This window comes from Geospiza fortis, unplaced genomic scaffold (genome assembly GCF_000277835.1).
Source record: "Geospiza fortis unplaced genomic scaffold, GeoFor_1.0 scaffold132, whole genome shotgun sequence".
Classification (NCBI taxonomy): Eukaryota; Metazoa; Chordata; class Aves; order Passeriformes; family Thraupidae; genus Geospiza; species Geospiza fortis.
In genome coordinates, this window is record NW_005054446.1 from 1,537,179 (window position 1) to 1,561,426 (window position 24,248).

Below are 24,248 nucleotides of genomic sequence, written 5' to 3' on the forward strand. Positions count from 1 at the left end.
GGATCAGATGTGCTGTGCATTAATGCACACTTAGCTATTTCAATTTTAAAAGCACGAGAGAACCAGTGATGCTTAAAATGTACTTGTTAATGGCACCAGTTCGTGATTTCATTTTAGTTTAATATCAACCATCTGCTCAGAGCAGACAGCAGCTGCAGCTCTGGCGCCCGTGGGTCTCCACTGAGGAGGGTGTCTGTGAGCTGCCACAGAGGATGCTGTGCACACCACCAGGAATGGGCTCTACCTTGTCCTCAGGCCAGAGCTGACTGCTGTGACCAAAGAGCTCTGCAGGGACCCCAGGGCTCTCTTTTCTCTCCACCAGGAACAGCAGAGGCAGTGACTGGTGAGGTGACATGGGGGGACTGGGCACTGAAAGTGCCTTGACCTCACTACTGGGCTGAGGGAGAGGAGGGCAGGCTGCTGAGGGCACCATCTGCTTCCTGATGGCTGCTGGCAGACACATGAGCCCCAGAACAAAGTTCCCCCAGCAGGAAGGGGAATGCTTTGTGTGCCAGCACCCTCTCTGAACCATGAAAGCAGGGCCACTGCAGGCGGTGCCACCCAATAGCTCTGGTTTGGATCCCAAAGAGCTCCTGTGCAGCAAGTTCACTGCTGGTCTGGCTTGGGTACAGGGCCTGGCAAAGGGATCCAGATAATGCTGTTCCCCTGGCCTGTCCAACAGCTCACTGCTGTTCTTGAAGGCTCGAGTAAGGAGGAACAGGCTTGGTGTGGGAGCAGGACATCACCCAAGAGTCATCCTTGCAATTCTGACCCTGGACAAGGGAGGGGAAGGACAGAGGGAAGGGTTTTTGAAAGGATCAGATGACCTTCCCAAATTCTCCCGTTTTAGCCTTGTGGGTCCAGAAAGCCCTGTTTGATAAAAATAAATTAAAAGAAAAGAAAAAAAGAAATCAGAAAGAAAACTGAGAGAAGGAAACCTCCTCCTCTCCTATTCACGGGCTGAGGTATTCCCTGGGCAGCCCTCACTTTCCATCACCCATCCATCACTATCTAAAATAAATACAAGTTTTGAGCAAAACTCATTAGAAAATAAAGTGCATCTGCAATTGAAAAACTTCATGAAAAAAGGGACTTTTTTTTTTTTCCTCTTTTTTTTCCTTACAAAAAATACTCTTTCAAAAGAAAAGAAAAAACGAAAGGAGCAACGCGGCTCTCTCGGCCTGGCGTCTAGAGGGCTGTCCCATTGGGTCTACAGGGCTGTCCCATTGGGTCTACAGGGCTGTCCCATTGGGGAGGGGGATCTTAAATCCACTCTTGAGCAGGGCAAGGCAGATGCAGAGAGCCAGCAGGCCAGCCAGGAGCACGGCCAGCAGAGCCTTGAGGCAGGAGGTGCTGCTGCGGGTGAAGGTGCCGGGCGCCATGGTGCTCAGCAGGGCTGTGCTCACAGTCAGTGTGTACAGGATGGACACCCCCGTGTTGAGGGCCACGATCTTCCCAAACTTGGCAAAGGGGGCAATGATGCAGAAGAAGAGCGGGACGGTGGCAATCAGGGTGGTGGTGGCACTGGAGACAATGGCCACCCCCACGTGGCGCACGGCTTCCATCGTCCTCCACTGCCGGCACGCCGTGGGGTCCTGGGGAGGGACAGCAGGGTTAGTGTGACAGGCACAGGGGGTTGGTTCATTGGTATTTTAGGGTTTGAGAGGGTGGCTAGCTGATAGAATCCCAGTGCGGGACAAAGAGGCTGCTCGAGTGCAGCTCAGACATTTAGTGCAGTGCTATTCCTATCATGTGTCCTGCATCACAGCTGAGTGCCATGGAGGCACAGGAGGGAGGAATGCCAGGCTGTAGGAGGAACAGAGCTCACCTCTGCCTGCTGGAGTGGCAGGTTCTCCCCTGCCAGCAGGTATCCCTCCACCAGGTGCACGCAGTAATCAACAGAGGAGCCCACGAGGATGGAGAGGGAAATGGCTTCCACAGCTCCCATCTCCCAGCCACACCAGTACATGATGGTCACCACCAGGCACACAACCCCTACGGGAGAAAGGTGCTGTTAGGCAAATGTAAAGGTGTCACAGACATCTTTTATGAAAAATCCTTTCCTTAGGATTTTTCCTCCTGAGAAGCTGAGAGGCCTCAGGAACAAAATGTAAACATTGATTATCTGCTGCTGTGGAATGCAACAGGTGCATCTGTGATTGGCCCATCTTGGATGTTTGTAATTAATGGCCAAATTAGCCTTCTGAGAACATGGAGTCAGATCCTCGTCTCTTCCCTCATCCTCAGACCCCTGTGAACAGGGTCACATAAAGGACTCTGGGGCTGCTGCACAAGCCCACTGATACAATCCAATCCCTGAGGGAGTTTGGGATCATACCCCACCAGTCTGACTCTGGTACACATTCCCCCTGCCACAAACACTTCCCTCACCTTCCCTTAGCACAGGGAGCATTTCCTAAGGTGCCCAGACCTGCTGGGCCTAGTGAAACACCCAGTTAAATATCAGGCAAACTGATGCCAATCTAGACTAACTCTTGCTAAATGAATCCAAGCCCAGACAAGCGTCCATGTGTGCACACAGGGACCTCAAGGTCCTTAGCTAACAGAGATAAAACTCCTTGCAAAAGGAGAAAATACAGGGTATGCAGTAGTTGATGGGAAAAACATGCAAACTATGGAAAAAGGGAAATTAACCTTAAACTAGTAAGCTCAAACTTGTGAATACTTCAAAAAGAGCATTAGAATATTTAACACAAAATAAAGGAATTATATATACTGATTCAAGGTATGCCTTTAGAGTAGTACATACCTTTAAAAAATTTGGAAAGGAAAAAGATTACTTAATTCAAGAGGAGAAGGATTAGTACATGAGGAACTTTATATTAAGGGACACCAAAAGGTGCCACATAAGTGAGCCTATGTTGTTTTGCTTGCTACAGCTACACAGAGGCTAAGCACACTTTTTTGAAGGCAAAGAGTACTGTTAGTTTGTGAGTGACATGTGGGAGACTAAGTGGTTTCAACATGTTAGATTTGATTTTTAAACTAAGAGGTTTAGCAACACATTTAGACCACAATATTATCAAATCACCAGCCTGGGAGAGGAAACTATTTACAATTTTGCTTCAAATACTAAAACATTGCTAAAATACTTAGGTTTTAACATCTTCCACTGCTTGGAAACAGCAGCCATGGTGCAAGTCCTTGGAAAGTAGTGCAGTTGTTATTCAGAGCTTGTGGGACTTAATCACATTATTATACATAACAGGTAGGCATGGCATTTGTGTAGCTAAAACCCTTATTTAAACAAATAGAAGGGATTGTGTAGATAAAACACACTGGGAATCAGACACACAAATCTACTTTCCCAATGAGGTTCCTGTGCATTTGTTGAGAGTTTCTTCTGTTCACTGAGCCAGTCTGTTCTCTAGGACTGGCCCCTGGAAAGCCAAAAGTGTTTACACAGAATATGAGCAATTCACTTCAAATCACCAGAGAATCAGCAGCGCCACAATCCATCCATTTCAGGAAAAGTGAAAACCTTGTAAGAGCTGAAATGAGGGATGTGGGACTCCAGGCAGCTCTCCAAAATGCAGTTTATTGTATCCAAGTTGTTACAGCAGCCCAGGGTCGTGGGTGACAGAGCCTGTGCCTACAGCTCTCAGCTCCAGCTGCAGGCAGGCCTGGACACCCTTTGGTTTTGGTTACAGTGCATTAGATACTTTTCTTTTGGTTACAGTGCGTTATATACTTCTCTTTGCTGAGCATCTTAATGCAATAAGAACCAATCTATACCTTAACTTTTATCTGTAGCCTATCATAGCTGCTATAATTACCATATTCATGTTGCTATTCTCCAATCACTACAAGTCAGTGCATTACAGTTTAAGCTAGAAGTTGTTCTCCAGTTTTCTTGCAGTGGAAAATTCTGAGAACTTTTTCCTACTTGCAGCATTTGCTGCCTTGTTTGCCTGTGCTATCTTCCTGCTTGGTAAAAACATCTTGTTTGGGGTGGGTTTATCCTTTGCTCTAAGCCATAGACCCCTTCTAACTAACACACCCTTTGCCTCCTTGGTTAGCCAGTAAGACTGGCTCAGCAATTCTTTTCTTCTATATTAAAATTTGCTTCCATTTCTATTTCTTTTCCAGACTCTACATTCAAAAATCTTTCTGCCAAGCACACATATCTGTGAGACTTTCTTGTCAAACTTTCATCCTTCCCATCAAAGCCTGACGCATTGGAATTGGTGTTTTTACCTAAGATGCTGAGCAGCACTGGCAGCAGGAGGAGGATGTGTGTGGTGAACACTGCCACAGCAGCCACACAGATGACCAGCGAGAGGACAAGGCCATACAGGGCACTCTGCACTCCTGGAAGGAAACAGCCAGCTGATATGAATCCTGGAAGGTGACAGCTGCCATGGGAAAGGCACCATGTTCCTGCTGGCAACAAGGCAGGCAGGGACTCACACTGGGGAAGACAGGAGGGGGAGAATGAAAGTGGAAAGAAGGTGATTTGTCAGAACCCAGGACATCCCTCTGGCTGCCCTGGATGGCTCGAGCCCCTGGCAGGGGGCTCAGAGACCTTGGCACAGAGCCCAAGACACCTGTGCCTTCCATTTTAGCCCTTGGAAAAAACTAGCAACTTTGTGTGAGGAGTTACAAGCCACAAGAGTTTGGAGTAGAATGACAGTGAACTTATCATCAGGTGAAAATGTAGAATTTTGGGGTTTTTAGAACCAGGGTTCAGGAGGCAAGATGGAGCAATCTGTCCAGTCTTTCTCCTTCTACTTCTTAGCCTCCATCCTCTGCTGTGATGGTGGCACTCTTGGATTGGTTTAGAGTAGAGACAGACTGTCTAGCATAGGTGATAGGTATTGGATGGTTATTGTAAATAAAGTACATGTAGTTCTTAGTATAAAAAGCTAACACCAGCCCAAGGTGGTCAGTGTGCCACAACCTGACCTGCCAGACAGATCTCAGCAGGTCAGAGAAAGAATGGAATAGATAAGCAAAAAATAAACAACCTTGAAAACCAGAACAGAAGAATCCTGACTCTTTCTTTGGCTGCTGGGTTTGGAAAAGAGACTCTCTAACACATCTTGGGGTCATCCTGACCACAGAGACTCCAAGAGTGATTGGTTTCTTGAATCAGCAGGCCTGAGTCCCTTCCCTCACCTACTTCCTTGGGCTTTGCCTAATTTTGACAATACACATTGAGGCTTTAGGAGTTTGCACAGCAATGGCAAAGGACTGCAGATATAACCCATGCCCACCATATGGGATGGAGTGTGCTGTGAAGATGTGTCAGAGAGCATGGGTTCCCCAGGGAGAGAAACGTGGCAGTCACTTGCCTATAATCTCCATGAAAATCTGCTTCCAGTGCTCACAGGTCTGGAAGCCATGCCGGAGAGCAGAGCCCTCTGGGAAGAGCTGGAGCTGCTGCTGCAGGAATGTCTCCCATTTCAGATAGTCAGCATATGTCTGGAAGGATGACTTCCCCTTGTAGGTTGTCTGTAACAAGATAAACACATCCCTCATGTCCTGCTCTTTGGGCAGGCTATGCATGGCAAGGGGAAGGGCAGAACAACCAGCTCAAGTGGCAGCACCAGGCAGGACTGGCAGTGGCATTTGGGCAAATCTGCCACCAGCTTTTTGCCTCAGCTAATTGTGGTGTGAGCAGCCACTTCTACCAACTTGTGAGTGAGTGCAGGCATCTGTCTGCAACAAATGCTAATAAACACTAAATGATGTCTGCACATGGAAGTGGCCAGTGCAGAAAGAGCAGAGCTAGACCCCGAGAAGTCACAGGATGAAACTGTCAGCAGAATGACAATGTTCCCATGTGCTCACCGACTCAAAGGCCATGGAGATCCACTGCACCTTGCCATCCTTCACCCCCACTGCCCCATGAGAGAGCTGTCCTGGCAGCAGGTTGGGCTCAGGGATATTCTTGCACTCCGGGTGCAACATCTGCAGAAAGGAGGAGATGCTGTAACCTGGAGAGAAAGAAAGAGCAAGAGATGGAGGGCAGAACAGGGAAAGGAAGCACATTGGAGCAAAGAGATGAAAAAAAACCCCAACCAACAACCCCAAATGAGAGCCCCAAGAGAATCACAGGACCCATTTGTCCACAGCTGTTTCCCCTTGCCACTCTGGTTTGCCAAAACCCTTGAGGTCTCAGCATCACAGCTCTCAGCTGTTGTAGCTTGAAAGGACACTCTGTCATCAGCATGGGACAGGACAGTGCCACTGCTGTTTGTCCCCAGCTGTCAGGAAGCAGCACAAAGAGCAAGTGCTGAGGGGCTGTCTGCCTGGCCTGGCAGGGATTTGCTCCAGGCATGAAAATGGCTTTTAGCCTGGAGCCAATATAGACTTCCCAGGCTCAGCTCCACAAGCTTGTGACCTCTGAAGCTGGGAGAGATGGTCACAGGTCACTGGTCAGGTGTGCAAAGCCACAGAGACAGTGAGTAGCCTCACTGCAATGAGATCAGGTGTGAGATCATTGTTATTCAGGAGCTACTAAGAGGATATTTACTGAATCAAAAGATTGTATCTCAAGCAATACCCATGACTAGAAAGAACAAATACAATCCTGTTCTTATCTTTCTGGATTAACTCCCAAAGAATATACCCAGTGTCTCTGGCATTAAATAGACCATCTTCCTTTCTTTCTTTCTATCCCAAAAAGCACAACCAATGACACATTCTAGAAGGGTCAAGCTGCCTTGGGAAGAAAAGGAGACTATGACTAGGAAGAACTAGAAAGAACATGACTAGAAAGAACAAATGCAATTCTTATCTTTCTGGATTAACTCCCAAAGAATAAACCCAGTGTCTCTGGCATTAAAGAGACCATCCTTCTTTCTTTCTGTCCCAAAAAGCACAACCAATGACACGTTCTAGAAGGGTCAAGCTGCCTTGGGAAGAAAAGGAGACAGCAGGAAGCAGTCACCCTTTCTGTTTGCTGTTGAGGACCCCAAGCAAGCACAGGTAGGGCTGCAGAGGAGTTGTCTAACCTACCCGAGGGCAGGCACTGAGCCCCTCCGGGCTTCACCAGCTCAGAGTTGCTGGCAATGGCTTTGCAGAGGCGGCACAGGTTGCCAATCTCTTTGAAGAGGTCAAAGCTGTCATCGTAGATAACACTGCCCTTTCACAAGGAGACACAATGACAAGAGCACCACACGTGAGACATACACACAGCAACTGGCACTGCAGCTTCCTGCCTGCTCCTCTGCCTGCATTTCTCACTGCCCCTGCAGAGGAAACAGGAAAAGGCTGATTGTGCACAGTACCCCCAAACCACAGAGCAGGAAGAACAGCAGAAAGCTGAAGTGCAGCAGCCAAGCTAAGCATAATTTTTCCAGGGAATGACTGTCATGTGTCAAGGTATGAGATCTCACAGATAAGTTGTTTCTAGAAAAGTCACATTTAGTGACTTTCCCTAGAGTAACTGATTTTTATTTTTTGTTAATACTTCATAACAAGATATATATTATAGAAAAATACCACTTCCCACAGTCTTGAATGTGTACTGAGATTTTATATCGCACTCAAGATGCGTTTGTTTCAAAAATCCTCAAGAAAGCCAGGTTTAGACTCAAAATTAGAAGGCTATATATTGCACTCAGAGGGATTTTCTGAAAAGTCTGAAGTGTTTTTTCAATAAGGACTCCCTGATGTCCATTATTTTGTCAGTTTGCTAAAACAGAACTGTACTGGCTCATCACAATGCTACAACCCCTGCCCTTCCATCTGTCCAGACTGCTGGACCACCCTGGGCTGTGGGTATTAACTAAACACCATCCAGAGAGAGCCTGCCCCCTTGCTTGCCAGCCCCCAGCATGCCAGTGTGGCATTCACATTCTTTGGAAAAATCTCAGCTTCCCAGGAGAAAAATCCTGGGCGAAGGGAAGCCTCAGAGAAAAGGGAAACAATTCTTATCTCATTTGCTTCTCCTGTGTTGTGCTCACACGTCGAATGTGTTTGGACATTGTTCACCCACAGGTGATTGTTTCATTGGATTCTGCTGTGAGTTGTTTTCACTCAACGGCCAATCAGGGCCAAGCTGTGTTGGGACTCTGGAAAGAGTCACGAATTTTCATTATTATCTTTCTAGCATTGTGTAAGTTTCCTTTCTGTATTCTTTAGTATAGTATAGTATTCTTTAATATAATATAGTACCATAAAATAATAAATTAGCCTTCTGAAAACATGGAGTCAGACTCATCATTCCTTCCTTCATGTATTTTGGGTGTATTTTGGGGCACCACACAAACACACCACCACGAGTACCATGTCTCCGAGGACGTGGTTGTCCTGGCGCCTGGTGCGGTTCACGCCTCTGATCCCAAACACCACAAACACCATGGCTCCAGTGTCCACCAGTGGCCGCACAGCTGGCTTCCCACAGCCTGTGTTCATGCATGGGTTAAATCCAGATGTGGCTGACAGCTTTGCTTTGGGTGCTGTTGTCAAACAGAGAGTAAAGGTCGGTTAGTTGTTATAGTAACTTCTGCAGAGCTAGGTCTAATGAGCTCCAGGAGGTCTATAACACACCTAAGATAGCTCAGCTACCTTTGGAGGCACGATAATCAGCAGGATGGCTTCTGTTGCAGTGTTGGAAACAAAAAGGTTTAATAAAAGGCAAAATAACAAACAGAAAAATTGAGCCAGGTATTGGAATCAAATACCGACATCATACTGCAACAGCCAGGTGCCAGACATTCTTGCTCCTGGTAAAACACTTTACAAAAGCCAATAGTTTCTTTGTTTACTCCTTTTTCTAGTTAATTGCCCAAGCCAGACTTTTTAGCTTCTGTCTAATTAGCTATCCTTAAGTTTGAGGTGAAGTCTCCTGAGTCCTATGAGGTGTCTTTTTACTAAATCAAAGAGAGAAACTTTTAGACTTCTTTCCTTTAAGGAGAAAAAAGATAGGTTTGTCACTCTATCAACAAAGAGCACTAACTACAGTTAGTGTCCTGGTTTGATAAGGAAGGGTTGATTATCTGAAGGGTGGTGATGAACTGAGAGTCGATTATCTGAGGGGTGGTAACTTGAGAATCCAAGGTTTTGTCTCACTGTGTTGTGTTGGAAATTGGGGGGAGGAGAAGGAATGTTTTTGGAAGGTTTTCATTCTGAGTTCTGTGTGTTCCTCTTTTTTTTCATATTATAAATTAATAAAGTTTTTTCCTTTATTCCTAAGCTAGAGTCTGCTTTGCCTTATTTCTGGTCACATCTCAGAGCAGACACTAGGGAGAATATATTTGCATGGGGGCACTCAAATTGCACCAGCATCAAACCATGACAGTTATATTAGATGGCAAGGAAAGGTCTGATTCTCTGGATCTTGGCATGTTTGAGCAGGGCCTCACCAGCTCACCTTTTTCACTGGGGACATAGAGGATGCCTTTGGTGGGTCCATCTGGGCTAGAGCTCAGCAGACATCCTGGAGGTGCCACACACACTCGGCCATGGTAAGGGGGCTTGTGAGACTGGGCAAAATACAGTTTCCTGTGCAGCAAAGAAAGTTTGTTATGGGGGAACAGAGGGAGAGAAGATGAAACATCCCAAGTATTACATGGAAACAGACATTCTCAGGGAGAGAAGCAATGGGAAAGGTGAACATCTGCAGACCTGTATCCCTAACCACTGTATATTCTGTGCTGCCCATTCAGCCCAAGAGTTCAGGTGGGTAAGGGCAAGAACCAGATCAGCAACATCTTTTTGCCACTCAAAGAAGCCTCCAGTCACAGTCTCTCAAGCCTTTTGTTAATGATCTCAAGCATCATATGGGCCTGCAAAGTGACTGCAGAGATGGGGCATATATGCAGCAAAGCAAATTCTAGAGCCATGGATGTCACTGATTGAGGGCAGGACCAGCACTGGCCACCAGGCAGTTCAGATCAGCCTCTCAGCTGTGCTGTTTCTGTTGCCTTGTCCCGAGGGGGGTTTTCGGAAGGTTACCGTGTTCGCTGCTGCTCCTTGGAGGCCACGTAGAAACTGAAATCGAACTTCCAGCCCCTCTTGGTGTCACAGGACAAGGTGGTCATCATCCACTTCCTGGGGCTCATCTGCTTAAGCAGCCCTACTGTGGACACACAAGCTGTCAGCTTCCTGGTGAAGTTACCGAAAGGCACTCTATACACCTAAGCAATGGATTAATGAAAACAGACACTTAACTCCACAGGGTTGCAGCCTCTTGCACATTAGCATCACACTCTCCCTTCCTCCCTGAGCACCGGCACAGCCACACAGAATGAGCAGTGCAGGCACAGTCAGCCCCCAGCCTGCCCCTTCCCAGTGATGGCCAGTGTGTGACAGGCTCCTTAATACCCTCATTCCCATTGGCCTGGGCTGAATGGTGGCTGCTCTGCCCAGGGTCAGGGACATCTGCCCACAGTTTTGCTCCCATCACTGACAGTCACCTCTCAACAGCCACACATGAAGTCTTGTGGCACTCCAAGGCATCATCCTGGATGATCCAAGCATGATGCCTTCTGTGCTAACTACCCTACTGCAGTGCTCTGAAAATGTCACCCAAAGCTACAAAGGACCCCATGGAGAGACAGGAGGAGGCTCTTGTGCTCACCTGCTGAGTGCTGCCCTCTTGCTAGAGGGGTCCAGCATCCTGGAGTGACTTACCTGGAATGAAGGCACCTCCCCGTCCCCCGGTGACACCATCTGCCAGGGCGCAGGGACACTGGCATTGAGTGAGAATCTGTAGATAGCTGGTCTTCCCTTGCTCCTGGACTTGGAGATATACACAGTCCCCTGGAGCTCTGAGGAAAACAGAGGGCACGAGGTTTGGTGATGCTTCTCAACCAGAAAATCCTACAGGTTCAGCCAGAGCAAAGGAGGGCTCATGGTTTGCTGTCTGCTCAGCCTCTGCCTTCTCACAGCACAGTACATCTTTCAAAGGCTATCACAAATACATGCTGAGCTGCAGTAATTCCTGATGGCTTATTGATTCATGTCATCTTGGGACCTGGCCCAATAACTCTTTTATCCTCAAAATCCCCTGCAAACTGAATTTACTCTCCTCGTGACCTGCCAACAAGGTTGTGAACAGGACTGGGATGTGAAAGCTTGGAGCTCCTAGCCCTGTTCTCAGATCAGAGGGAAATGACACTAGATGATACTGCCACCTGGGTTATAGGACCATGTCCTAGAGAGCAGTAGGTATTCAGGGAAAGGGGGACTCTAAAGATGCCCCATACATCCAGCACCAACCTAGGGCTCAGTGGGGCAGCCTCTGAAGAAAATTACTCCCCATCAGCTGTTCAGAGAGCATGTGGTTTAGTTTGTACCCCAGTGGATCCCTGGGCCCTGGCCACAACTGTGGCCAGAGTCATCATGCTCCACTCACCTTGCTGCCCTGCATCACTCATGCTGCCTTTGCTTCCCCAAGGTGAACCTGAGCCCCTCTTCTTTTTCTCCAAGGAAGTTCGGATGTTGTTCTGCAAACTGTGGGGCTTTTCCTGAAACAAACCTGTCCCACAAGGTTAGTCAGGGAGGAAAGAGTGAATGGCATGAGAAAAGAGGTACCAGGCCTGTGCACACCACAGACTCAGCTGCTGAATATCAAACCCTGAGCAGGCAACACAGTGCAACAGTCTCTGGGCTGGGCACTGATGTGAGACTAGCACTTATGAGTAAAAATAGTCAGTTTTCATGGTCTGTGAAGGGATTGCTCCAGAAGAAATAGTCAGGCAGTTCATGGCTAAAGCAGGAAATACTTTATATTTATATCTAAATACTAACCTAAATATATCTAAATACTCCACTCCTACAGGCAACTCAACCATCCTTTCCCAACGTGTGCCTCCTTTCCACAGGGTCCATCCAATGTCCAATGAGATATTTGAACATTGTAGGTGCCTGCCTCACATTTCAGCTCCTCCAGCCCAGGCTGGACTGCACCCACCACGGTTTGGGAAGCAGTGTTCTCACCTGAGCAGGTGATGCAGGAGATCCCTTCAGCACTCAGGTTGTATTTCAGATCCAGCAGCACCTGGATGTTTGTGTCTGGCCGGAACAGGACTGGAGCACGGCTGGCTGGGTGGAGGCGGCTGGCAAAGAATATGGACAGGAGCAAAACGAGCAGAAAGAGCCCTGCAAGGAGAAACCTGGGTAAGCATGGGACCCTACACGCACTTCAGACATGCTCAGAGAGCAGGCATGTGGTAGAAAGATGGTATTTTCAGCTGGGAAAAGAACAGCCACTAAAGCACACTGGCAGCTGCGCTTTCTTGTAATAAGCCCCATGCCTGGGAAAACCTCCATCAGGAATTGCCACTTTAGGTCTGAGGGAGAAGAAAGGGATGGAAAAGTCCCTTAGGGACTGACTGTTCGGGGAGCACTCTCCCACTGTGTTAGAAGACATTTACCATGTCCCTTTTCCCAACTCTTGTAACTAATAATCAAGGCTTGGAGACTGATTGAAATGTCAAACCCTCTAAAATCCATGTAGATGCAACAAGCCTCCTTGCTTACCCACAATCACCCATCTGCTCTTCACTGCAGACCACAGCACCCAGTGTTCCAGCAGCTCTTGCAGATGAGTTATCAAGTGACCCTGGCTGCTCTTCTCTGCAGAGAGCTGCAGATTTTCTGGCATCACAGACACCAAGGGGACATCCCCCATTTCCAGGGAGACTGGAATAGAGAGAAATCAAAAGCAGTCTCAGGGGCATGAGTGTGTCTCAGAGCTCTCTGCTCTCCTTTATCAAATCTTGTGCAAGGTGCTGTACAGCTCACTCAAGCTACAGAGATGGAGTAAGATCCCAGCAGAGAGTGACTCCAGGATGTTTTAAGAAGCATCTTTGTCAAGTCACTGCCATGCAACAGCTACACATGTAAATCCACAGCCATTCCAAATCTATGCTTCAGGCTATTCCCTGCTCTACCAAACCCCACAAACACTGTCCATAAGGTCACAGGGACACTGCATGCTTCTTGGGCCATGCACAATTTGTCCCTGTCCCACTAAATATGTCTTACTGCTAATTAGACACAGCTGACCTCTTCCTGACTGCAGCCTGGCTCCTCCCTGATTCTCTTATCTCCAGATCAGGGATGCCAAGCGAAATGCCCCCTTCTCTACCTGTGAGAAGAGGGCACTTGCTGTGTGTTGGGGAAGATGAAACAGGAAAGCCTTATTAATAAGATTGCCTGGCAAAAGATTTTGAGAATATGGAAACTGTAAGTGAGATTGAAATGAAAGCAGCTTTGAGATCCCTTAGTTACTGAACAACGTAGGCCACAACACAACAATAGTGCGGTCAACTGAAGGTGATCCCCTTTTGATTAAACAATTCCCTCTGCTTGCAGACAGGCCCAAGGGTCAGAGCAGACCCTGCCAGCTTGGCAGAAGAGGCCCAAAGAGGAGTTTTTAGGGTTTAAAATGTAACACAGTGTGGTAATGTAATGATTCTTATAGGCTGTATGTAAATGCTATAGGATTTGTATATTGTACTAGATTGGTTAGTGAGAATCAGACTATTCAACACAGAACATTTATGGTATTGCAATAGGAACTTTGCTCTCTTACCCCTGTTACTCTCTTACGCTTTTGCTCTCTTGCCTCTTTTACACTCTTACCCTCTCATCCCCTCTCCCCCTCTCTTCTCTTGGGCCTGCTCTGAGCTGTGCTGGCAGCTCCCAGCAGGGCCCTGCACCCAGGCCCTTTGCAATAAACCCCAAATCCCAGCAGGGCCCTGCACCCAGGCCCTTTGCAATGAACCCCAAGTTCCAGATCTGGCTGCAGACATCTCTCATCTCCATCCATCCCCACCGTCCTACCCCCGATGCTCCTACACTGTGGAGGGATGCAGCATGCCTGGCACACTGTCCAGCCAGCCCACAAACCACGCTTGGCCAGTGACTGGAACAAGCTGCTTCGCTTCTTCACAGTTCCCTCATGCCCAGGGGCCCTGGAGGAAAACATTCTGCTGTTTGCAGGGAACAGAGGGATTATTTCCATACATCACCACTGCATGTGGCTCTGGCATACCAAGGAGAACTCTTAGAACACAGAGCCAGAGCTTCTCTGCCTGCCTGTCAAAGGCATCTCAGAGCCTACTCTGCAACAATTCCAATGCCATGGAATTGATTCAGTTATCTCCAGCTCCAGTTTGCTTCTAGGCCTGAAAGTTACTCACTGCCCTGACCACTGCTGTTGGGGGGTTTAAAAGGAAGAGATTCCAGCGAGTTTTAAAAGCCAAGTACAAGAGAGCACGACCCTGTCAGCACCTTTTTCTTGGGCTGGAAGGATTATCTCCTGCTAACAACAGATAGGGAATTTCTGGGTTTTTTTTCTAGATTGCTTATGTGATCTCAAGTCACTGCCCTCTTCATACCAGGATGAAGGAGCTGCCCTAGGGGGCTGGTGCTGGAGAGCAACAGTGTTCTTTCTCCTGCTTCCCAAATACAGTGCTCCAAATGACAGGGAAGAGGGGAAAACTGTACTCCATGGTGAGCTGTCCTGGTGTTATGGATTAGATGTCTCATGGCTACTTCCATGTCACAATCAGCGATTCCAGACAGAAATCAGACCACAGTGGACACAAGAGAATTAGCAAACTAGTTAAGAAAGAAAAATTGACACCCACTGAAGATCTCAAAGCAAACTTACAAAGAGTATTGAGTCCTGACTCCTACAACTTCCCATGATGACACTTCTCCAGCTTACAATTCAGGGAACTGAGGCAAGGACCAGTGTCAGGGGTAGGGAGAACTGCAGGACGAAGAGGGCAGTGTGATCCCCCTAAAGGCACAAACAGCAAACACTTACCAGGCTCCTCCTCCACGCTGAGCAGCGGGATGTCATCGTCAAGGTAGGGAAGGGTCTCTCTGCCTGCTCTGGAGGGGGCTGCTGAGGCAATGAAGAGATCTTCAGCCAGGTGCAAGGCACTATTTTTGGTGCACTTCTGACTGCAGCTGGATTGAAGCAGGAAAGGAGACAAAGGCAAGAGTTTAAAGCCACATACCCTGTGAGGAGTTACCAGTGGGCTCCTTCAGTGGCAAGGAGCACAGGAACAACCTGCTCCCATTGCTTGGAAAGACAGCAGGGGCTGCCAGGAGCAAATTCCATTGCTAAGTGCTGAGAGGGCAGGGGCTGGGCTGGATACACAGAGCAGGGCTGAGCCTGGACACTGGGTGCTGAGAGATGGGAGTTTCAGCAGTTCATCTCCCTGCTAATGACTAAAATCATTCCAGGTCACCTGCAGTGCTAAAGAGCAGGGGAAAAGGAAATGTGCTGACTTTCAAACACAAATTTCCACATCCTGCTCACAGGCAGGAGCAGTGGGGACCTGTCTGCCTTGCAGGGCTTGCATCTCCACCACTTGAAGGTTTAGCTGTGCATTAAGTGCTCAGAGGAAACAAATGGTCCAATACTCACTCCACGGCATTCAACCAAGAGAACTGACTGAGAGAGAACGAGACTGGGACTTGACCCTTCCATTTTGCTCGAATCTGGAATGGCAGAACTTAAATTTCCCTTCTGTCAGAGCCAAAGCCAAACTGCCTGAGGGGAATGAGGATAAACTGAGATGACAGGGAAGGAATTTGCAAACCTCCTTGACTGCAAATTCCACAACTTCCCACCCACAGGCTCCAGGGCTCACCTGGCTTGGCAGGAGCTCTCTAATGGGGACACATAGAGGGTCCATATTCCAAGAGCAGCTGGCATGGTGAAGAGCACAGCCACCCAGCAGCAGGACACAATCAGGGACATGAAGAGTCCAAAGTCATGCACAGCTGGGATCTACATGAAGAGAGAGAACATGGAATTGGGATCTGTAAAGGCTACAGCTGGTCTAGAGCTACACAAATAATTTGGCCATGACACCTACTTGACCAGCCTAGCTTGTTAGGGAATTGACACTGACAGGGATCAACTGGGGCAAGGAAGAGATGTCTGGAGGAACCTGAGAATAACACACACTGACTTCAGCCATGAAAATCAGCAAACCTTCTAGGTAAACCACCGAAACAGAGCCTGTTTGACCCCAGTGTTACGTGGGGTCGTTGGCTGGAGGCAGAGACAACACAAACTCCCAGAGATCCATGTGACAACAGCAATGGTTTATTATGGAAGCCTCCCTGTACAGGGGGTTTAAAACCCCCAAGGTTAGACAACTGATTGGTCTGGGTCTTAACACCACCCCAGCTCCTTGACCAGTGGTATGCTGCATTCTAGAAGGAACACGATTGGATGAGATCTCTGTCACCACATTTCTCTTCAGAGAGAAAAGCAAGGCACAATTCTTCCCAAGAATATTTCTGGGTTTCACATTCTCTGAACCTCAGAGAAAGGAAAAACAATTCTGATCATTTGCTGTGCCTGTGTTTGTGCCAAAGCAGAATGCAATATGGGGATTGTTTACCCAAAGTGATGGTGTTTTGTTTCCTTGGCCTATCAGGGCCAAGTGTGTGTGTGTGGGGACTGTGGGCTGACAGTCATGAGATTAGGAGCAGTGGAGTGCAGTGGAGTGCTTGGCAGATTCAGTTTAGATGTAATGTAATATAGTATAGAATAATATAGTATAATAAAGTAATTAATTAGCCTTCTGATAAGATGGAGTCCTCCTCATCATTCCTCCCTGCCACAGGGGTTGACCTGTTTCGATAGATCTCTGTTTGAGTTCAAGTCTAACCAATGATTGCCCACCCAGGGACTTGTTTTAATTCTTTTCTAGAATGAACCAGGACAACCAAATTGGATTTCTCTTATGGCCAGATTTACCTTGTCCAGCTACAGACCAGCTGTACTGTGACAGCACAGAAGCATTTCCTTGGATAATCCACTACCTTACAGCATGTAAGAGGCAGCACTGTGAGAAGCAGGTCTGGCAGCCCACTGCGCTGAAGGAGAGGACAGATGGTGCTGGCAGGTTCCTGAGCTATTAGGCCCTTTGGCAGACATTGAAACCCCAAATTCCAAAGGTACGGAGTACCTGAGAGAAGATGTTGGCAGCATATGCCGCAGCTGTGGTCAGGGAGGTGAAGAAGGTGGCTTTCCCTGCTGTCTGGACAGTGTGGATCATGCGCAGTCGCAGGTCCTTGAGGTGGGTGGCTTGGCGGTAGGTGTTGATGAAAACAAAGACATCATCAACTCCTGGAAAAAGACAGCAGAGATATTGGTACTCTGCTCACAGAGGTGACACCTGCCAAAAATCTGATTTCCCCCTTGTGAAAAATGCATGTATTTTATGATTGGCTTTATTATGATATTAATGAATATTATATGTGTTGTGTTAGAAAGTAATGCTGTGTTAATTCTCTTAAGTACTGTGTTAAAGATAGTTTTAGGTTATAAAAAATGTTAAAATAGAAACTATGCTATGTAAGATACTTTTTTTAAAGAAAGGACCCACAGTGAGAGAGCAGCCAAAGGACACCTAAATCTTGCAGAGAAAAAGAATTTATTGCTCCATTATCAGGAGAAATGAACTTCTTCCCACCTCGAAGGCTGTTAGGATTAGGAGGAAGAAGCTGACATTGCCCAGACATAATCCTGTGTTTGAACAGAATTTTTGCATCATGGATGAGATGTATGAATATGCAACAGGCTGTTGCTTTTAAGGGTTAATCCTTTGTTAACATGAGTCCTTTTTCGGGCTCATGCTGCCCAAAAAAAGGTACCCAGACTGTCCATAACTCTTCGTATTTATTGTCTCATATTGTCCTAATTCAATTAGTCCAAATTGTTATTACTCTAATTGTATTACTACTTTTATACCCATTTTATTACTATCAAACTTTTAAAATTTTAAACCCAAGTGATTGGCGTTTTTCACACCCCTTGATATTTGAACTGCAGATAATAAATTTATAGGTAACAGAAAAGGGCCTGAAAATTCAATCTGGATTTGCCACCATCACCTTCTTCTCTCCTGCAGACAGAAGGCAGGGCAAGGCAGGTAAAGCACAGGCTTTGGGTAAAGATGAGCTTACCAATCCCCACGATGACAAAGGCAGCCACACCATTGAGTATACCCAGATACTGGATCCCAAACACGACGTGGTACAGGAACAGAGCCACCAGGCAGCTCAGCCCAATGCTGGCAATGCCAAAGAATGACAGAAACACTGCAGCAGAAAAGAAACACAGGAAAAATAATATCTCTGGCCACCCCTAGCAGAAACAAACACCTCCCATCTGCCCTGTTGGGACAGTGGCTCCCATCAGTGTGCTGGTGACAGAGAACAGTTCAGGGAGTACTGCTTGCAGACTCCTTCCCATGAGGCTCATGCAAAAAATTACATCAAATTCATGCCAGTGTTACCAAAACAAGCATTTGCATCTTATTCCTGACCTCCTGTGAGTCTTTCCCTCACCCTGCCCACAAATTTCTGCTCTGGAGAATCAGACTTGCCCTTCTGCATGCTGCTGTGCCACACAGCCACACTGGTGCCAGGGCATCAGTCTCTCCTCAGCCTTGACACAGAGAGACATTTGGCACATTTGGATTTGTGTTAGAACAGGGGAGCTGTGACCCCAGCATACCTGAGCAGGAGGTGAGGATGTAGACCAAGACAGCTATGCAGCTACTGCTGATGAAGGCCAGCAACATGTCATTGTTGAAAGTCCTCCTCACTTCATAGTCAAACAAATCTGTCCCTCCATACAGCACCTGGACTTTGCTAGGGTGGGGAGATATGAAAGAAGAGGAATGGTTGAGCACAAAAGGAGCAGAGCCAGGTGGTTTAAAGCACAGTATCTCCTCCAGAGCCAAAGGAGGCCACTGCTCTAATAACCTGGCAGTTCTCTGAGAAAACAGAGCAGTGAGAGCAGGTTGAACAAAGTTGCTGCTGGAGGTGAAATTCATACAGGGAAGGAAAAAAATAAAGAGCAGGTCTAATATTTTTAAAATTCCTCCACTGCATGGTGGGTCTTAGGCACTAATAGACAGTTCCTGGAGCCTTTAAAGCCAATTCCATCTGGAATCCTAATCACTGCTTATTATATTAGCACTGTGGATGCAGGCAGAGGGAGAGACTAATCAGAAATTATATGATTTACCAGGTTCTGCCTCTGGAAGCAGGCTCAGAGCAAAAATAACCCAACATAATTTAACCAGGACTACAGTAATGCTGCACCATAGGAAGCTATCAGGGATCTGAGCTTTGGAACTGAGCCTTGGCCTCAATTCCTTTTTGGCTTGTCAGAATCACAATCTGCTTTCCCAGCCCATTGCTGAGAATGCTCTGTGGTTGCCTGCATTCCAACCTGCTTTTGAAGATCAGCATCTCTTCATTCTGGGATCAGCATCCCTTCGTTCTGGGAAGTACCAAGACTCAGGGCAGTAGAAAGCTGGAGTCTAAGAAGGCACAGAGACTGGGACACACAGCCTTCTGTCAACTGCCTGAGTCCTGGCATGCTCTTTTAGCTCTATTTTATCATCTCTCTCTCTCTCACAAGCACTGAGCAAAGCTCTGTTCAACCAAGACCTGGCAGTGAAAAAAGCCTTCACTTCCTGAAACTTATCCTGCCTTGAAACTCCCTTCCCCACCTCTCTGTACGAAAAGCAGAATTGGATCCACAGGTTGAGCAGCCTTGAGTAAAGACTTTCATCCCCTGCATCAGACCAGCAGTGGCCAAATTCAGAGCAGGAAGACAGTTCTTGTTTGAGCTACTGGAACTGGATTTGTAAGACAGAAGCAAAAAGATCCTGTGCCAGACAAGGACTCAGTGGAAAGACAGGCAGTAGATTCAAACTTTGTCTCCTTTTCATTGTCTCTGCTGGTGTCTCTGGCATGTGGAAGTGGCAGTAAAGGGGAGCATATGAGTAGTTTTCTGCCATATACTCCCCACCATCATTCACAGCTCTGTGGCTGAGCACAGTTTCAATGGAGATGCTTTTTCATCTGGAACATTATGCCATGGCCACTGTTCAAGTATGACCAAACTAGCATGTCAAGTCTTCTGTGCCTGGTGTCTTCCCAGTGAAGCCAAATGGAACATGGCTATCAGAGAACAGAACAGAATAGAATAGAATAGAATAGAATAGAATAGAATAGAATAGAATAGAATAGAAAAGAATAAAAACTTCTGCCCTGGTGTGAACTTTTAAGGCAGAGCTGTCACTGTCATATTTTCTGAAAAATCCCTTTGCCTAGGATTTTGCTCCTAGGAAGCTGAGAAGCCTCAGAGAAAAAAGAAAACACTAATTATCTGATTTGATTCTCCTGTGTTTTGCTGCTTTGGAATGTGTTTGGATATTGTTTATCCAACAGGTGATTGTTTCACTGGTTTCATGTGAATTGTTTTGACTTATTGGCCAATCAGTGCCAAGTTGTGTTGAGGCTCTGGAAAGAGTCACGACTTTTCATTATTATCTTTTTAGCCTTCTGTCAGTATCCTTTCTGTATTCTTTAGTATAGTTTAGTATAGGAGTGTGTCTCTTGTTGACGGAGTGACAAAACTATCTTTTGTCTCTTCAAAAAGAAAAAAAACCCAAAAATTTCTCTCCTAAATTAAGTGAAGAAGCTACTTCATAAGCCTAAGGGACTTCACTCCAAACTTAAGGATAGCTAATTAAACAGAAGCCAGAAAGTCCTGCCTAGGCAATTTACTAAAAAAAGAAGTGAACAAAGAAAACTACTCCCTTTTGTAAGGTGTTTTACCAGGAAAAAGAACCTCTGCACCTGGCTTGGTTTTTCTCTCTTTGCTATTTCGCCTTTGATTAAACCTTATTGTTTCTAACACTGCAACAGAAGCCATCCTGCTGATTTTATGCCTCCAAGGGTAGCTGAGCTATCTTGGGTGTGATATAGACATCTGAAAGTTTATTAGACCTAGCTTGAGGAAACTACTATACAGTTTAGTATAGTATCCTTTAATATAATACAGTATCACAAAATAATAAATTAGCTTTCTAAGAACATGGAGCCAGATTCCTCATTCCTTCCTTCATCTGGGAACACCGCAAACACAAGACAGAGCTTTTGCCCTGAAAGGTCTATTCCATCCTGTGCCCTTCCCTGCTCTTGTGCACTCCCACCTGCCCTGCCCACACCCCCTCACCTCGTGGACTGCTTGGCCAGCATGGCCACGTAGGTGATGACAAAGTTCTGGAACTTGCGGCGCTGCTCCTCCCAGCGATCCTCCACCGAGTAGTAGTTGGGCAGTGGGGCCCCGAAGAGGATCTCACTCCTCAGCAGGGAGCTCTTCTTGTTCTCAGCAGACAGGCCCTCATCCACATACCAGTAGAATTCAGGGTGGGTCATGGCCAGCTCCAGGGATCCTGCAGGAGAAAGCAGTGCCACTTTTGTTAGGTCCTGCTTGATTGTCTTGGCAAGGCACGGGATCTAGTGTGCCACGGGGAAACTGGGAGTCATCCTGTCCTTCATCAGAGCAGTGCTGACTGCTGCTGCCTTCCAGAGAGAGAGGAGGGCCAGGGAAACCTGGACTGCAAAGACTCACATCCCACTTCTTGTGTTACTGCCCCCATGCACTGCCTCATCAGGGACACATCTTCCACCTGACCGACCTGAACTACAGCACCCCCAGCCAACACCATCCTGATCAATACTGCCCTGCTGTAGGCTCTTCCTTCTCTAACACTGGGACAATGTTTTCTCCATTACACCTGGAAGCACAAGAACTAAACAATGCCCATGGAAGAGGAGTCCTGGCTCTGCTGTGACCTGGTACCTCTGCCATCTGATGGTGTGAGGGATGCAGAGATGGAGGCACTCAGCTGGTTCTGACTAAGAGACACTGCCTGTCTATTCCCAAAATCCAGTTCCCTAGAGTTTGTACCAGAAAGACCAGAAACTGTGCTCTTGCCTGTTTTGGTAGCAGAACTGTTACTGGAGCAGATGGACCTGATCCTTGGCTTGTTCCCTGCATGGCTCCTGGACAGCTACCCTCTGCAGCCTGGCTTGGGAGACAGATGGAGGGTACATCCCACAGCCACAGCACACCCACAGACTCCTCATGAGTCACCTCTTTGTCAGCACCCACAGCCTCTGTTCTACTAGAGGTGCACAGCACAAGGTACAGAGCTGGGAGGAGGAGGCAGGGCCTTTTTCCTCCTCTCCTTATAGGAACCTTTCTAGCTGGTGACTCACAAGCTGCCAGAACAGCCCACGGACCTCTTTAATCTGCTCTGTAGCGCAGGGAAGCTCATCCCTATTTGTCTTTTCAAGCCCCTGGCATTGCTCTAGTGAGCCACAGCCATCTACAGGGGACAAGGGTCAGCAGAAGACATCTGTACCACGCAGGACACCCCCTCACTTGTCCCTCCCACTTGCCTGTGGGGGTCTGTATGACCTGTGAGTGGAGTTGCAGGGTTGAAAAGGGGCCCTGGTGCAGGAAAAGACAATTCCTCAAGGCACAGCCCAGCAGCATCTTCCTCTCCAAACAAGGCAGTCACTCCTCTTAGCTGCACACCACTGACTGCCTGAACCTTGTCGGGATCTTTAGCTTGTCAGAGTGACCCCGAGAAAAGTTCAAAAGTCTCTTTTGCAAACCCAGCCCGGCACTTGAAGAAGGAGCCAGGGCTCTTCATTTCTTGGTCTCAAGGTTGTTTATTGTATCTTATCTATAAAATTCTTTCTCCTGCCCTGCCGAGGTCTGCTCAGCAAGACAGTCCAGGGCACTCTGCCTGCCCCTGGGGCTGTATTATGTCTTTATACTAAAAACTACGTGTACAATATTTACAATTACTTTCCAATACCTATCACCTATGTTAGACTGTGAGCTTCTAAACCAATCTAAAAGTGCCAACATCACAGCAGAAGATGGAGGCCAAGAAGAAGAAGGAGAAAGGCTGGACACGTCCAGATTCCTCCATCTTGCCCCCTTGGATCTCCATTCTAAAAACCCCAAAATCTCCTTTTTCACCCTGTGATAAATTCACTATCATTCTACTTAATTTGTCATGGCTTGCTGATCTTCATACAAGGTTGGCAATTTGCTCCACGGGTCATAATCAAAACCACAGGCATTTTGGGCTCTGTGCCAGGGTCTCTGAACCCCCTGGCAGGGTCCTGGCTGCTCAGGACAGCCAGAGAGATGTCCTGGGTCCTGACAGAACCTGAGGAGAGGCATTCCTTGAGCATGCCAGCCCTTGCCCGCGGCCCTCAGCTCACCTTGGATGTCAGCCAGGTCTTGTCCCATGCCATCATAGTAAATCTTCCCTCCTCTCTCTGTGGGGAAGAAGTAGGTCATGAGGGAGCTGGGAGGAGAGCAGTAGGAGTAAGAACCCAGGGGCAGGTCCTTCAGGACCTCATGGGGCTTCCAGCAGAATTCACGGAAGCGAGGGTGGTCCATGATCTTGCGCTCCACCTCATGGATGGTGACCAGGCGCTCCGTGGTGAAGATGTTGTTCTCAGAGTCGCCCCGAGCCAGGAAAATGAGCTCAATGCGCCAGTGAGCATGTGTCTGTGTGTTAGCACTGATGTAGGTGCTGGAGTAGTCCCAGCGTGGGGCTCCCCTCCCGACTCTGGAGCTCTGGTTCGCTGTGCTGGGCTGGGGCTGGGGCTGCAGGGAGCTCCCCCTGCCCTCCGCGGGGCTGCGCCTCGCCCGCGCGCTGACCCCGAGGTGGGACGCGTTGAGGTGGAGCTGCTGGAGCTGCTCGAAGATGAGCCTCTGCAGGGTTTCTGAGGTAAAGTCAGCCAGGTCCCGGCGGTTCCTCCCCCAGGAGCCAAACTGGGATTTGAGGGCCAAGGCGAGGGCGTCGAAGCGCTGCGAGGACTCGTGGTTGCGGATCTCGAAAGCGTTGTAGGAGATGTCAATGTCCAGGGCGGGGTAGTGGAGGAACATGACGACAGCAAGCATGGCAGGGATGGCACAGCCCAGGAAAAGGATGAAGCCAGCACAGTATGGGTTGGTAAACACCCAGCCAACAATATTCCAGAAGCCAGACATAGGCAGTGTGACACACAGGGGCCTGACTCTGCATGGGCTTCTCCCACACAACAGAGCACCCTCGCGCCTCTTCCGGGAGCTGAAGGCCACCTCTTCATCTTCCTCCTCTAGCCAGGCATCCTGTAACAATGGGTCATCCTCTGTGTCCATGTCCAGCACCTGCACACAGATAGAGGAGTCAGCAAGACCCAGGCACAGCTGTGAATCCACAGAGCAGAGCCAGGACACTCCAGTTCCCTCAGGAGGAAAGCATCACTCCTTCCAAACCCCACAGATCTGCTGCAGCCACTGAAACAACAGCCTTGTCATGGGGTATCCCACACTCTGCCTGGCAGAGGAACCAGAGAGGGAGAAATTCAAGTGACAGTCCCAGAGCCCAGTGCTGTGGCAGAGGAAGGCTCCA

General features: G+C 47.9%; 1 protein-coding gene across 2 annotated transcripts; it reads right to left on the reverse strand.

Moving 5' to 3' along the window:
• Positions 1-2: 2 nt before the first annotated feature.
• On the reverse strand, positions 3-23,995 carry DISP3 (dispatched RND transporter family member 3). 2 transcript variants are annotated; one of them, XM_005427474.2, is made up of 20 exons: positions 23,068-23,995; positions 20,996-21,215; positions 18,476-18,612; positions 17,923-18,057; positions 16,923-17,083; positions 15,591-15,730; positions 14,756-14,901; positions 12,457-12,618; positions 11,914-12,075; positions 11,330-11,452; positions 10,606-10,742; positions 9,928-10,109; positions 9,344-9,474; positions 8,257-8,429; positions 6,985-7,111; positions 5,815-5,960; positions 5,316-5,475; positions 4,219-4,332; positions 1,829-1,995; positions 3-1,595 (listed from the first exon to the last, which is right to left on the reverse strand). In XM_005427474.2, the coding sequence occupies exons 1-20, from the start codon at positions 23,993-23,995 to the stop codon at positions 1,233-1,235; spliced, it is 4,014 nt and encodes a 1,337-aa protein (XP_005427531.1). In that variant the 3' UTR covers positions 3-1,232. The 2 variants fall into 2 exon arrangements, with proteins under 2 accessions (XP_005427531.1, XP_030918206.1); XM_031062346.1 differs by lacking the exons at positions 3-1,595; positions 1,829-1,995; positions 4,219-4,332; positions 6,985-7,111 and having other exon boundaries at positions 5,266-5,475; positions 5,815-5,934.
• Positions 23,996-24,248: the final 253 nt, after the last annotated feature.

What these genes read in the sequence shown, in the direction of transcription:
- DISP3 (XM_005427474.2), bottom strand. Translation starts at nt 23,995, where the DNA reads ATGGACACAGAGGATGACCCATTGTTACAGGATGCCTGGCTAGAGGAG. An exon ending in CTGGCCAAGCAGTCCACGAG is followed by an intron (nt 18,613 to 20,995) that starts GTGAGGGGGTGT and finishes TCCCCACCCTAG; the next exon opens with CAAAGTCCAGGTGCTGTATG. An exon ending in TCTCCATGGCCTTTGAGTCG is followed by an intron (nt 5,476 to 5,814) that starts GTGAGCACATGG and finishes ATCTTGTTACAG; the next exon opens with ACAACCTACAAGGGGAAGTC.